The sequence below is a fragment of the Sapajus apella genome, unplaced genomic scaffold, assembly GCF_009761245.1.
Source record: "Sapajus apella isolate SASKATOON/1434 unplaced genomic scaffold, GSC_monkey_1.0 scaffold30, whole genome shotgun sequence".
Lineage (NCBI taxonomy): Eukaryota > Metazoa > Chordata > Mammalia > Primates > Cebidae > Sapajus > Sapajus apella.
Window position 1 is genome coordinate 5,262,602 of NW_022436970.1, and position 14,874 is coordinate 5,277,475.

General features: G+C 38.2%; 1 protein-coding gene across 1 annotated transcript in view; it reads right to left on the reverse strand.

Moving 5' to 3' along the window:
• Window positions 1-8,236: 8,236 nt before the first annotated feature.
• The window catches only part of LMAN1 (lectin, mannose binding 1), a 28,916-nt gene continuing 22,278 nt past the window's right edge, over window positions 8,237-14,874 (reverse strand). The window contains exons 11-13 of the mRNA XM_032293648.1: window positions 13,642-13,795; window positions 11,865-11,986; window positions 8,237-11,568 (exon numbers count right to left, since the gene is read on the reverse strand). Coding sequence (XP_032149539.1) covers window positions 11,532-11,568; window positions 11,865-11,986; window positions 13,642-13,795 — 313 coding nt within the window. The 3' untranslated portion in view covers window positions 8,237-11,531. The remainder of the gene's footprint in view (window positions 11,569-11,864; window positions 11,987-13,641; window positions 13,796-14,874) is intronic.

Below are 14,874 nucleotides of genomic sequence, written 5' to 3' on the forward strand. Positions count from 1 at the left end.
TTTTAGATGGGTTGCTTGGAACTTAACACGTTCACATCATTATCTCTAAATTACTGTTTATAATAAACTATGTTGCATGTCCATTGAGGAATGATACTAATTAATGTTGTCTCATAGAACTTTTCAAACCATGAAATAAAAGCCACAGCCTTGTGTTTCTAGCTCTTCTACATTTTATTACAAGTAATTATTTGTTTCTGTCTATTCTAAAATTTAGATTTATTATAAAATCTATTTAGATTTATTATAAAATCTATTCTAAAAATTCCATTTTATGAGGAATTAGGAAATATTATTAACAGTAAGCATGTCAATTTCTAAACCCCAGCACCCATGAGTAAAGGCGTGTCTCCCTGTCCAGTCCTTTTCTGAATCTATGTTTATGTGGACGGGTTAGAAGGAGGGGGTGTCACGCATTATGGGGACTTTTAAGTGGTAACTGCACCAGTGTGGCCACAAAAGGCCTCCTGATAGTGCTTTGTTTTATGAAATCAAATATATTTATTATTATTTCCTCAACAGGTAATTCCATTGAGAATGAGGTCATGACTTATAACACTTTTTATTCCTTGATTTATTCCAATGGCCTTTGCCCTTGGACATCCAGGAGCTGCTAGCTGCTGTGTGTAGACTTTTTTTTTTTTTTTGAGACAGCCTCACTGTATCGCTCTGTCATCCAGGCTATAGCGCAGGGGCAGGATCACAGCTCACTGCAACCCCCGCCTCCCAGGTTCAAGCGATTCTCCTGCCTCCGCCTCCCGAGTAGCTGGGATTACAGGTGTGCGCCACCACATCTGGCTATTTTCTGTATTTTTGGTTGAGACAGGGTTTTGCCATATTGGCCAGTCTGGTCTTGAACTCCTAACCTCAAGCAATCTGTCTGCCTCAGCCTCTCAAAGCACTGGGATCATAAGTGTGAGCCACCACCCCTGGCTGTAGAATCTTGTAGAAATGGTGGTAGAATCTTCCATTCCTTCATAAGGAGAAGTCAATGCCCTGGATTCATGAATGGAACCTCTAGGTGTCCCCATCCCATGGCTCCCAACTTTCTTGCATAGAATCTCCACTCCTCTCTGTGGCCTGCAAGGCCGTGCAAGATAGACTACTGCCTCACTGCCAGCCTCCTCAGCTACACTCTCTTTGCTCATTGTATTCTAATCACATTCATGTCCTCATTTTCCTTTAAACCAAGCTTGCTCCCACCTGTGTCCTCCTGGAACCTCCTGGTCTTACTCTTCCATATCTCCAGGTGGCTCACCTTTGCATAATTCAGGCTTCTGTTCACATTTAACCTTCTTAGAGGGACTTCCCGGCCGTCCTAAGACGCCCTGCCTCCACTACTCCACCTTTTAATCCTCTATCCTATTCTATTCTTCTTCATACCACTGCACTCTACCTGAAATTGTATTTTCATTGATTTAGTTGTTTCTTTTCCACTGACTCCATTGGAATGTAAGCTCCATGACAGAGACCAGTGCAATTTTGTTCACCTTTGCATCCTCATCTCTGAGATCATGCTTGGTACATAGTACGTGGTCCGAAAAAATCTTAGAGAAAACAATGAATGAATGATTGCCACTAGATCTAATGGCTTATTTTTGAGCAATTTGCCTTCAATGAAAGTACTCACGATACTACCTGGGATGATGGAGGCACTTGGAGAGTTATCTTCAGGCAGAAGTGAGGCAGGAGAATAAGGTCTGGAGGCAGGGAATCTATGGCCAATTAATGTTGACTTCCTAAAACAAAAGGAAAACCCCAACTTTCCACACCCAAGTAACAAAAGGACTGGAGGCTACTCCCTTACTTCCTTTGCAACTCTCTGCTCCCCCAAACAGATTCTGTGTGGAAAATTGAAAGCATCTCTGATTGGTTGCAGAAAGCAACCAATTTGCATAGGCGTGTAACTTTGTAACTTCACTTCAGCCTCTGATTGGTTGCTTTCCACAACCAATCAGATGCTTGCATAGGGTGTAAACTTGTAACTTCACTTCAGCCAACCAATCAGATTGATTGCATACTACTTCATTTACATAGGGTGTACACCAAGTAACTAATGGGAAACCTCAAGAGGATATTTAAACCCCAGAAAATTCGGTAAAGGAGCTCTTGAGCCCCTAGGCTGGGGCCACTCCCAGTCTGTGGAGTCTACTTTTGTTTTCAATAAATCTCTGCTTTTGTTGCTTTATTCTTTCCTTGCTTTCTTTGTGCATTTTGTCCAATTCTTTGTTCAAAGTGCCAAGAACTTGGACACCTTAACAGAAGTAGCATCTTAGCACTTACACATCCACACCATGGTGGTTGCTGCCTTCTTTGCCAGCTCCCAGGATCAAGACTACTTGCCATAGTTTTTAAAATCATGCCTCCTTCTGATTTAATGGACCACTTTTGTAAACACTGATTGGTTGTGACCTACTCAACTTGAAAAATTTGATGGTATCTGACCCAAAGAATTTACTAGAGAAGCAATAATCCCATTAGTGGAATTACATTTTAGAAAGAGATCACATTCAAACAGCATAAATCCATTTAGGTCCTTCACCTGGGATTTTTTTTTCACATCAAATGCCTAGTTTTGCTCCTGTAATTAAAACTGGCTAGTGGTATCATTTCTTTTTTGACCTTCCCCAAGGAAATCATGGTGATTAGGTTGCCCTGTCTCAGTCGTTATATCCTCTTAGCAGGTGACACAACATTTCATGGGTAGCCATGCAGCTAAACCTCTGTGCTCCTGAAGGTCAGTAGAACTGGAAGAAAAAAAAGGTCACCAAGTGCCAAGGCATGTGTCACCACACTCGGCTAATTGGTTAAGTGTAGAGATGACCTAGAGATGAGATTCACTGGGATTGATTTTCAACCTCTATTCTAACTGGTAAAAAGAGGTAATATAAAAAGAGGAAAAAGTCTTGGGAAATAGATGGACATTATGGAAACCACAAAGCAAAGCAAATACGTAGTCCTAATCCTAATAACTGCCTACTGGAGACATTTTAGTGCTTTGTGTTTTACCTAATAGAGTGTCATGTACACCACAGACACTTAATAAATAATGAACTGTATTGAAATGCCAGGCCAAATGGCATGTTTCTTTTTATTTCTATAGGATTGGTTAATATTCTTGTAGATACAAACTCAAGGCTATATAGCAGCTGTGCAAAAAATTTCCCCAATCATGACAGTATGGTTTTCATTGAGCTACAGGACCTGAGTCTCTTCAGTACTGCTTTGGACTGTTGTTTTCTGATAGGTTGTGAGACCATTTGTGACTCTGTGATACTCAAAGCATCTCAATCCTTTGTCTCCCCAAGTGACCATTTTAGGAAATGTATCCCAGGCTGATTCTTTTGTTTCCCAGAAATATTCAGCAGTTATACTGACCGTTTCAAAATCTTGTGTGTGTGACAGCGTCTCACTCTGTCACCCAAGCTGGACTGCATAATCATGGCTCACTGTAGCTTCAACCTCCTGGGCTCAAGCGATCCTCCTGCCTCAGCCTCTTGAGTAGCTGAGACTGCAGGCATGTACCATCACACATGGCTAATTTTTAATTTTTTTTTTTTTTGTAGAGATGAGGTCTCGCTATGTTGCCTAGGGTGGTCTCAAACTTGTGGGCTCGAGTGATCCTCCCACCTTGGCCTTCCAAAGCTGGGATTACAGGTGTGAGCCACCACACGTGGCCCCTAATGTATTTCTTTTGCCAACACTGTGTGACTGGTCTATTTCAGTTCGCAGACATCACGTTTTGGTGAGGTAATAACTGTATTCCATTCTGTATCTTCTCTGCCACAGAACTTCCATGCTGGTAGAGTGCTGAGTTGGTAAGCAATTCGGTGGTTGTTATTCTCCAGCAGGACATACTGGCTTCCATGATCTGGTTGTAAATTGCCATGCTGTTTCTACATGAAAGGAAAAGATGGACTGGGAACCGAAGATTAATTTACTAACTTACTGTTTACACAGTGGGCTGACCAGTTTGAGCTATGTTCATGCCTGGAATTCAGGTATATTTGGCAAATTGTAACATCTGTGGTGTGGCTAGCAATAAGTCTATTTGCATTAAGTACTAAGGAGGTTCTTAGGAGAGACTCAGCCAGAGCAGACACAGTAAGCTTGTCTCAGTTACAAAGACTTAGTTCTCAGAGGCATGAGCAGTTCTGGTACTGTCTTTAACTCAGGTTCACCCTGTCAAGGCTCATGAACCCATTAGGACTATTTCCTAAAGATGGACCTTTAATTAAATAGTAACAGCCATTCTCACTGAGAACTCTGACACTGGGGCCCACGAATCACTGCTTTAGTATTTTCTTAACAGAAAGTAGCATGCAGGCGGGAGAAAGTCATTCTTCTCTATTTGGCCACAAACTACCCATGATGGTTAATTTTACACGCCAACTTGATTATCTGGTTAAACAATGTTTCTGGTGTGCCCATGAGGCTGTTCATGGAAGAGATTTGCATTTCAATTGGCCGACTGAGGAAAGCAGATGGTCCTCCTCAGTGTGGGTGGGCATCATCCAATCTGTGAGGGCCTGAAGACAACAGAAAGCCAGAGGACGGTTGGATTTGCTGTTAGGGCTGAGAACACTGATCCTCCTATGCCCGTGGTACTCAGGGTCTTCAGGCTCAGATGGACTCTACACCATCGGCTCTGGCTTTCAGGCCTCTGGCTACACAACTGGCTTTTCTGGGTCTCCAGCTTGCAGATAGCAGATCATGGGACTTCTCAGCCTCCATAATCATGTGAGCCATATCTTATTTTACATGTATATGTGTATATGTACGTGTGTGTCTACGTATTTAAAGGTTTCTCTGAAGAACCTAATACATCACCCCACAGACTGGCTCCTGGAAGCCTCCATTGCTTCTGTGGGCGATGGCAGTCATGAGGGTGCCTGGTCCAGATGGCAGAAGTGGCTGCAGTGTCTGGCAGGAGAATGAAACCCTCCCCTGAGTAGCTGTGGGGCCTGTGTGCCTGATGTAACATGGCGGAAATGGTGCCACTGCTGGGCTGACATGGCAGAAATGGCAGATGCAGAAGAAAGAGCAGTTAATGGCCAACATGGGATGCTGTCAGGAGGAACAGCACCCAGTGCACATCACAGGAGTTCAGAGAACAGAAAGAGCAAATGCCACGTGGAGGCTAACCAGGCAGCTTTTGGACTTACTTGTGAGATCTGAGAAACAGAATAGGACTCAGCACTGCGGAGGACGGTTTCTCTTTTTTTTTTTTACAACTCTTATGCAGGTAGAGAAAGAGCCAAAAATCCTGTGTTGTACTGTTCTGGGTTAGTTCTCTCTTCTGATTTTCAGACGGATAGAATAACAATAGCTCACATTTGTTGGGCACAGGCATCTTGTTCCTCAGCTCTAACCATGGTCCTCTGTTATCTCAATTATCACCCCATTTTACAGATAAAAAATTGAGGCATGGCTCTGCCCTGACTCCAAGCCTATATTGCGTTCTGGCCATTTTTAATTGGCTAGTTATATCAAAATCTCTGTCCCAAACGGAACTCAACCTCTTCTTCCCTTGTCTTCAATTCCCATCCTTTTTCTCGTGTTCCCTGTCTTAGGACACCTTCCATCCAATTCCACAAGCCAGAAACAGAGTATCATCTTACGTTCTTCCTTCTCAGTCACTCCCCACTTCAAATAGTCATTAGATGCTTTCTATGGTCTGAATGTTTGCATCTGTCCCAAAACTCCTATGTTGAAATCCTAACTCCCAAGGTGGGACTACTAAGAGGTGGGACCTTTTGTAGGTGACTAGGGCATGAGGGTAGAGTCTTGATCTTTGATTTCCCAGTCTTCCAGAACAATGAGTAATAAATTTGTTTTTTATAAGCCACCTCATTTACGGTATTTTGTTAGAGTAGCCCAAACGAACTCTAATTGTCCAATGCTACTATTTATAGAATTTTGGCCTTCTTTCGGGCCACCATTTTTCACCGGGAACACTGCGGCTGGTCTCTCTCTCAGGTCTCCTTTCTCCAATCCATTCTCCATGAAGCAGAGACTGCAGTGTTTGAAATGCAAGTATTGCTTTCTGCTTAAGGCTTTCATGGCCTTCCATTACCCTCTGGATGAAGTCCAAGCTCCTTTACAGAGCCTTGGGATCTGGCCTCTGAATATCCCACTAACCATCATTTTCCCAAGCATAGCAGAATAGCTTACAGGTTCTCACATAAACTACACTATTTCTCAGCTCTGTGCTTTTGTTCATGTTATTCTGTCTGCGTGGAGTAAGTTCTCTTCCAGTCCCCCTTGTGCTACACATATTTTAGCACATGGCTCAGACAACATCTTCTGTGGGAAGCTTCTCCAACCTACCACCCTGCCTTAGACTCAAATACATGTGTGCGTCAATTCTGAAAAATTCTCAGCTATTACCCCTTTGAACAGTTCCTCATCATGACTCTACCTATTCCTTCTAGAACTCCTACTAGATGTTGTACCTTTTCACTGATTACCAATTTATTGCATTTTTCGTCATTCTAATATCTGTGTTACACTCTCAGTAATTTGCTCAGATCTTTTTTTTTTTTTTTGAGATGGAGTCTTGCTCTGTCACCCAGGCTGGAGCACAGTGGTGCGATCTTGGCTCACTGCAGCCTCTGCCTCCCAGATTCAAGCAATTCTCCTGCCTCAGCCTCTTGAGTAGCTGGGACTACAGGTGTGTGCTGCCACACCTGGCTAATTTTTTTAATTTTTACTAGAGATGGGGTTTCACCATGTTGGCAAGGCTGGTCTTGAACTCCTGACCTTGTGATCCACCCGCCTCAGCCTCCCAATGAGCTGGGATTACAGGCATGAGCCACTGTACCCAGCAGATCTATCTTCTAATTCAAGAATTCTTTTGAGCTTTGTCCAATTGGTATCCAAATTTGATCCCCACCTCCCATACTGAAGTTGTGTTTTGGGTGGTTCTTTGGAACTCCAGCTGTCTTATTTTTCAGTGTTTCATTCCTTCCTCATGATTACCAGTCTTTTCATTAACTCTTCTGTATTTTTAAAGTCATTTCAAGTGTACATATTTGTCCTCTTCCAACTGTTCCATTATCTCAGATTCTTGGAGCTGCCAAGTTTCACTATTGCGTCTACTGTCACTCTTTCATTTTTCTGGTTTGGTTTATAATTTTTAAAGTTCATTTTATTTAAGACTGTCTGTCCTATGGTTGTCTAATGTACTTTTGTTGTGGAATTATTGCTAATGAGTGGTTTTGTTTTGCCTTCCAGATCTTCCCAGACTAGAACTAATTTATACATTGTTTTTGACTTAGAGAATTCTACACATGTAGGTAAAGCATAAACCTGGGGCTTCAATTTCTTAACAAAAAATGTCCCTTTATCCAGAGCTCCAGGAAGAGAAGCTTCCTATGCCTTCTCTGAGCTGTTGGATGGGTGCAAGAGGTCCTTTCAGCCCATTTCCACTAAGGAGCAGTCTTACGGGGTCCTCACTTTATCCTAGTATCTCAGTTCAAGCCCCTGGGTTTTCCAAGCCTAAAGCCGTGTCCTCAATGCCACAAATAAACATAACTTTCAATGATAGTATCTAGGGCCTATATATAGTCTAGTTTCTGCCACTCTCTGCTACCTGTAGGCTCCCGGATCAGGTTTTAAGTTCTGATTAATTTCGAACCCATCTACGTACTTAAATATTTTATTTTATCCAGCATTTGTCTTTGCCAATTAGTCTACTATTTTTTGAAGGCTCCTTATAAAGACTCTCTTTTATTACATTTATAGCCACGTGATGTATTATAAGGAAACTGAAGGTCACCTCCAGTAAGTGACAGAACCAAGATTCAAACCTAGACTTGTCTAACCTCAAAGCCCTACTCTTTTATTTTTATACCCCATTAACTCTCAGAATTGGAATTACTTGGTTAAATTGTATTTGCCAAAAAGATTAAAATATTTTTTAAACTACCACTAATTAGTAATGACTAAGAGTTCCAGCTTAACTACACTTTTGCCATCATTTGGTTATTAAAGGTAAAAACATCGAATACATTGTTTTAATTAACTTGTATCTTTCATTACCAGAAAGGGTAAACAGTTATCCAAGACCATTTCTGTGTTCTCGTGCCATGCTTCTACGTACTCCCTCTGCAGGCAGCAGGACACCTAGGGCATAGCCCAAAGCATGTGATAAACGAAATACTATCACAATACAGGGCCTGTCTGGAAAACAAATGGCAAATTATTATCCACGATCAATGAAAGAAAAAGCAAATTTACTAAAATATTTCTTTATTTGAATAAGGTCAATGCCATTTCTTGAATTCCAGCTAGCATCAAATAACAATCAGGAAAAAAACTTGACAAAAATGTTATTCAATTGAAATTGACAGTGGCTAGAAAACCCTTTTAAACTTTAAGTAATGTATTAAAAGAAATATATTAAGCAGGCAACATATAGATCTAAAAAGTTCCAAGTGTGGATTTCACATTAGATCTTATAAATTTAAAAAAATCCTCAGTATAATCATTTGTTCATTATCTTCTTTCGATAAGCACATGGACAGGGAAAGATAATCACATCTTAATATTCACAACTGCTATTTATGTTCTTTACAAAAATTGTACCTCTGCAATGCAGTGAGGCAGGCAATCCTTTGTTCAAGTAGTTTCTATTTTCCCTAAGTTATCAAAAAGTACAACTGTCTGAGATAAAATGTTACCATAATCACAATTAGGAAGGCAAAAAAGCATTAGCAGGTAGGCTTGAAAATGGGAGTTTTCATGGCTTGACCATGAATGATCTCGAGATGATCTCGTAAGTTTAAAAGCCATCACCAAAATACTAAAAAACAACAGGTAATAATTTGGATTCAGTGTGTAGTTGCTCATGAACCAAGAGTTTTAATAAAAAGAACATTAATTAAATTGTAGGCATCAAAGAATCAGTGCACATCAGTTAATGTCATTGACAATAAAAATATATTATCCTCTCAGTTCAGCTTTAAATTAACAAAACACCTATTTTTTTTTTCCACTCCTCATTTTAGTGGTTCTTAAACACTGGTGTGCTCAGAATCTCCTGAGGTGCCTATTGAACAATGACATCCCAAAGCCCCACCCCTAAGATTTGATTCAAGTGGTCTGAAACAGGCACTGGAATCTGTATTCTTAACAAGCATTCCATGACCCAGATGGCTCATGGATCATACTTTGAGAAACACTGATGTCCCTTTAATATATAACAAAATTTGTTTACTGTTTGTGACTTCATGGTAAAGTTTTAAAGTGAACAAAACATTCAAACAATTATTAGAACACAAATAGGTACATTAAATAAGGGTATTAGCCATTATGTAGTTGTATTTTCGTTTTAAAAGTGGCATCATAAACACAATGACTTACATAAAAATTTTAAAATCAATTTTGTTTTAATCCAAGGCACCTGTAAAACACTTGCTGGTGTGAGAGAAGTGAACAAATTCAATTATACGAAACAGTACAGAAATAATAGAATCCTGGCAGTGATTAATCTTTCCACAGAGCAAACCTTTTTGTTCAGAAATGAGCTCCTTAAAGCCAATGATTTTTAGAAAAAACAAACTTCAAATAATACGATACACATTCTGTGTGAACTACTTTACTGAGCGATTTTCAAGCAAAGTATATCACTAAGTAAAAAAGATAAAAGGTTCATGCTCATGCTATTTCTTAAGAGCCATCTCCATTTGTAGTAAGAATGATCAGAATGATTCCCCTTGAATTTCAGCCTGAAAAATGTACATTGCATAAATCTGGTATTCCTTTAATGCGCAGGCACATATGACCATAGACTTTATAATACTGAATTTGGCAGCCTTTTATCTCAAGAGGATTTCTCAAGTTTCATAGTCTATAACTTAAATATTCTTCTGAAGGTATTTTTTTTCATGGAATAAGTAAATTCTGTGATGACGAAGCCTCTGAAACATGAATTTCAAAATGTTAACACTACGAAAGAAAAACACTAGAGACGCATTTTCTGTGTTGAAATGACTGAAGTGAAGTGAGTTATCACTGGCATATTCTCTTTCAGTGCTCTAGGATAAACAGCAACACAAAAGGCAACGCGAGAGTGCTTGCACACACAGTACTAATTTGGTATTGCTATAATGCAGAGCTCTTCACAAAGTCTTTATACAGATTTTAGGTCGTTAGCCCAATCTGTAAATGACATTTGAGAGCAAACCGAGGGAGGCTTGTAATAATTCAACAGTACTATTTTATAAAATAGCATTGTTTGGAATTCTATCGCAAATGAAAGACAACCACTTTAGGTAACAGAGTATTTTGAAGCCAGCAAAAATCAGTCTAAATCAGCTGTGAACAAAATTTAATTTGCATCTTAAAACGTCATTTACAGACTGTTTCTATAATACCTAGAACTATGCACAAAGACTATAAAAACTCCTTCCAGTCTGACATTTCAAGGTTAAGTTTACTAACAAGTGCTTCACAATGTCCTCTGTTCTGCACTAAAAGGTAACAATCCGAAGTATTCACTGTTTTTCAAATTTTGCCTTCAAAAATCTCAAAACTGCTTCTGCTACAGCCACCTTGATTTAAAAGAGGATGCAAATGGTCACTAACCCCAGCCTCCTGGAGTAACTGAACCTAAACCAGAATGTAGTGGCAGGTTTCGTAAATTTCAAATATCCTCAGATCATGCAATTTGGGCTGAATTTACATGCTGTAGTAAATGGGAGAAATAAATTCCTTAAGTTACAAATATAAATACAAAACTTATTTTCATAATATTGACCTGACACCACTGGAATGAAGACATTCAAGAACACGGGCAATCCTGAAATGAATACATTACCAGGCGAAATATTAAAAGCCATTCTCAGAGGAATGTTCTCACCCACAAGGTGTTTTAGGCAAAAAGCAGCTATTAATTTTCCTCTAAAATTTCCTTTAAAAGTGAAATATACCATTGATAATCAGAGGAAAAAAAAAACATTTCACTTAACATTTTGAAGCCTTTTATCCAGATCCTTAAAGCTCTCAGACAAAATATTCTTTAATTTCAAAGGGAGTTACATTAAGATGGAAGGACGGCAGGCCCCGTCTTTGATCAGGAAGTCTGACCTCTAAAAAGACTTTGGTTATAAAATAAACCTGATGAGACTTCTTAATTAGACCTCATATTCTGGGAGGCATGAGCGCAAGTGTGTTTATGTTACATAGGGAAACCTGCAATATTGGAGATCTAGGGGGAAACATTCATATCCAGGGGTTGCCCCCACTTTCTGATTTACCCTCTTACTTCCTGGTCAATATTCTGCTCAGTGGCTGCATTATACTGACCAGAAATTCACTGAAATTTAAACAGATTTACATACTGTGAACAAATTTAAATGTGGTTGTCTTTGCTTTAAGGTTTATTCTTAACTGAAAATCAATGTTTAAACAGTTATTTTATTTAAAAAATTTAATAATTTAGACTATGAAGCAATTTAAATACTTAAATTCCCTCAAAATGACAACATTTTGTACACAAATAGATGATGTACACATGAAAATGGTAGTCAAAAGAATTTTTTGGCAGCTGCTTCTTGCTGAGACCTAAGGAAAAAAAGAAACAAACACTGAAAGAAGTTCCATACACTTAACTTTGGAAAGAAATAGGACTGTTTAAAATTAATATTAATGCCTTCTGAAGTATGCAATGCATTAAGATAAACATATATTCTATACATGCACTTCATGTGAACTGAAATGAAGAGAAATCACATTTGCTCTATATAAACTTAATTTTATAGGTGGTGAAAATTGTATTATGAACATAGGTAACTTTGTTGAGTATTTCTAATTAAACAGATACAGAAAAATATTGGGTCAAATTTTATCAAGAGACTTACCTATACATGATATAACCAATGAATAATACTGTTTGCACCACAACAAATATAATGAAGTGGACCGTAGATAAACATGATGGAAACGGTGGGAGTTCTGGGCATTTCGGTTTTTCATTTGATGGCTGTAAGGCAAATAACTTTCTATTACAGTTAGTCAAATTAGCAGTTTGGAAAAAGAAATAAATGTGAAATCTTTATAAGGCTCAGTTTACTATATACAGTAAATAAGTATTTTCATTTTTCATCCCCTAGAAAACCTTCTATCCGCTTAACTTTTACTGACAACTTTTTTTGAAGGAGTAGTTGACACTGCAAGGCCTCCACCTTTTCACTACCCAGTCACTAACTCCCCGCTCCTGTCTGCATTATAGTATATGATGTTACTGTCCCTGAGGTCACTGAGACTAGGGTCAACACAGACAACTCCTCTGGACACTCCCAGTTCACACTTGCTGCAGTGCTGTAACTATTAACAGCATCCCCTCCACTTTCCAAAATGTTCCAGGTCAGACAATAAATCACATGGTTACCCTGTCAACGAACTACCTGACAAACAGAATGGCTTTTTCTCAGTTCTCATTCTCTCCAATCTCATAGCATTCAATGTTATTTACTGGTGTTCTGAAAAATATTTCTTTTATTCTTTCCCTGAGTATTCCTTCCATTTTAAGGAGATAATTAAATACCAGGAACAAAGCTGTCCTCCAAGCATCCAGAGAGAATGGCTTCTAAGATTAGTTGTTCCCAATATAGTTATATCTGTGGGGCAAAGTCTTTGGTAAATTGATACACACAGTATCAAACTGGTCATTAGAACAAAGGCTAAAGTAGAAGAAAAATAACCTCAAACAGAACTAAGAAGACAGACAGTAATGCTTTGGAGGAGAGGTAATGGTCAATAAGAAAACTAGTAAGCCATATTTGAAAAATAAAATGTATATTCAAGGCATATGTATAGAAATATAGTTGAGAGTTACCAAAAAATATAAAGGAGACAAGATTAGAAGCTGAAGACCTAAGTCTTCTCCCTCTACTACTGACAAGCTGCTGACCTTGGGAGAGTCAATTTAATGTAACATTATTATTAATATATTACTTTTTAAAGAACATCAAATGTTTTAAAAAGCTTTTAAAAAGATAAAACATGATATAAAACATAAGGGATTGGGATTTCTGCTTAGGACATAAAATATAAAATATAAGGGATTAGGATTTCTGCATCAAATGTTTTAAAAAGCTTTTAAAAAGATAAAACACTATATAAAATATAAAGGATTGGGATTTCTGCTTAGACTAGGAAATATAGGCCAACCATATCCCAAATATGTCTTACAGAAGACAACTAGCAGAGTCAGAAACAAATCCAATCCAATCCAAGCACACAAAACCCAACTGAAGGTAAATGAACCTAACAAGATAGCAAGAAATTATCAGTTTGGAACCTTGAGAAAAAAACAGGCCAAAGAAATACACTTTAGGCAATCCATGAATCAGAGAAGACATTAACATGGAAATCAGAAAATATTTTCATTGAATGGTAATATAAATATTACATATTAAAAAACTATGACTGCTATGGGAACCGTTCTTCCACCTTTAATACCCAGAAAACCAGGACACATGGACATTTGCATGTATTGAACAATTCTACCTTCAACATTAAAAATAAGCATAAGCATTAGCATTAACTAAAGGGTTAAAGTACTTTCAGCAGAGTATAAGTTCTTCCTTTCCTAAAGCTGATAACAATTATAAAAGGAAAAGCAAACAAAGTTACCACATTTCGTTGCACTAAGTTATCTATGTCCCTCTTCACTAGGTGCAGGTGCTCTTTGATGTCAATGAAGTGCTGTGTTGTCTCATAGAGGCCTCCAGCAGAGCCAGGGTGCTGTATTCCACTGACCAGTCTGACAGTTTCACTCATGGAATTTCTGAAACAGAAAGTCTCTTGATACAATAAAATCAATAGAAAGATTTTTTTTTTTCAGTCACAGATCTCTAATACTTACACCTTTTCAAGTTCAATAAATTACATCATTAAAAAAACAACAACAACAGGTAAAGAAGTATTTTTAAAAATTGGGTTGTGTTCAAAATTGGAAAATAATTTATAAAACAACATTATGCCTTTATCTTTTACTAAAGGTCATCTAAGAATACCGTGTAGAACATACTACTAGGTAATCTGTGTTAAAACCAATATTATAAGTGGATATTGAATAATACAATGGATATTTTTAATGAAGTTATAATAAATCTTTCTAGGTGTTCAGCTGAAAAGGATAGTGCCAAATGCAATCATATCCTATACACATGCACACACAGAGACTTGTCCACTTTGTAGCTGCACATATAGACGCTTTCACTTCTGCAGCATAAGCTCCCTGAGGACAGGGCTCACAATTCTGATTTCCTACCAGTGCCTTCAACAGCTATGGTTCAATTTGGAGGGATAAATAAATAAGTTATCTCACTTATCTCACTGAAGTAAAATGTAGTTTAAAAAGTAAGAACTTTACGGGAAGTAAAAAAGAGAAAGACTCAAATTACTTAAAAATAACACTGTATGTCAGACGAATGTGAAGTATAAAAGAAGTTTAAAAAATTATAGTTGAGTTACATGAGCAGTGAAGACTTCAAAAGCAGTTACAAAATATCTCAAGTGCTTTGGGATCAATGTCATGTGTTGATTAAAATTTCTTGTAATGGCATGTATGCCCAAGAAAATTCATGTGGGGCTCAGCTTTTCCACTGAAACTCAAATTAAGGATAACATTTTAATATAACTAAAATACTTACCAAGACCAAAATCTCCCAGAGTATAATAATGTTATTACAAATCTGCACTTAAGAATTTTGCTTCCCAGAAGCATGAACTGGCTTAGGTATAATGTCTTTTTAATATACCAAAGATTGAGTCACATAATGCGCTTTTCCTACTCATTTACTCATTTGCCTGTTCATTCTGCTAACGTTTCTTTCTGAAACTTCCTAAGTGCCGTGAGCCGGG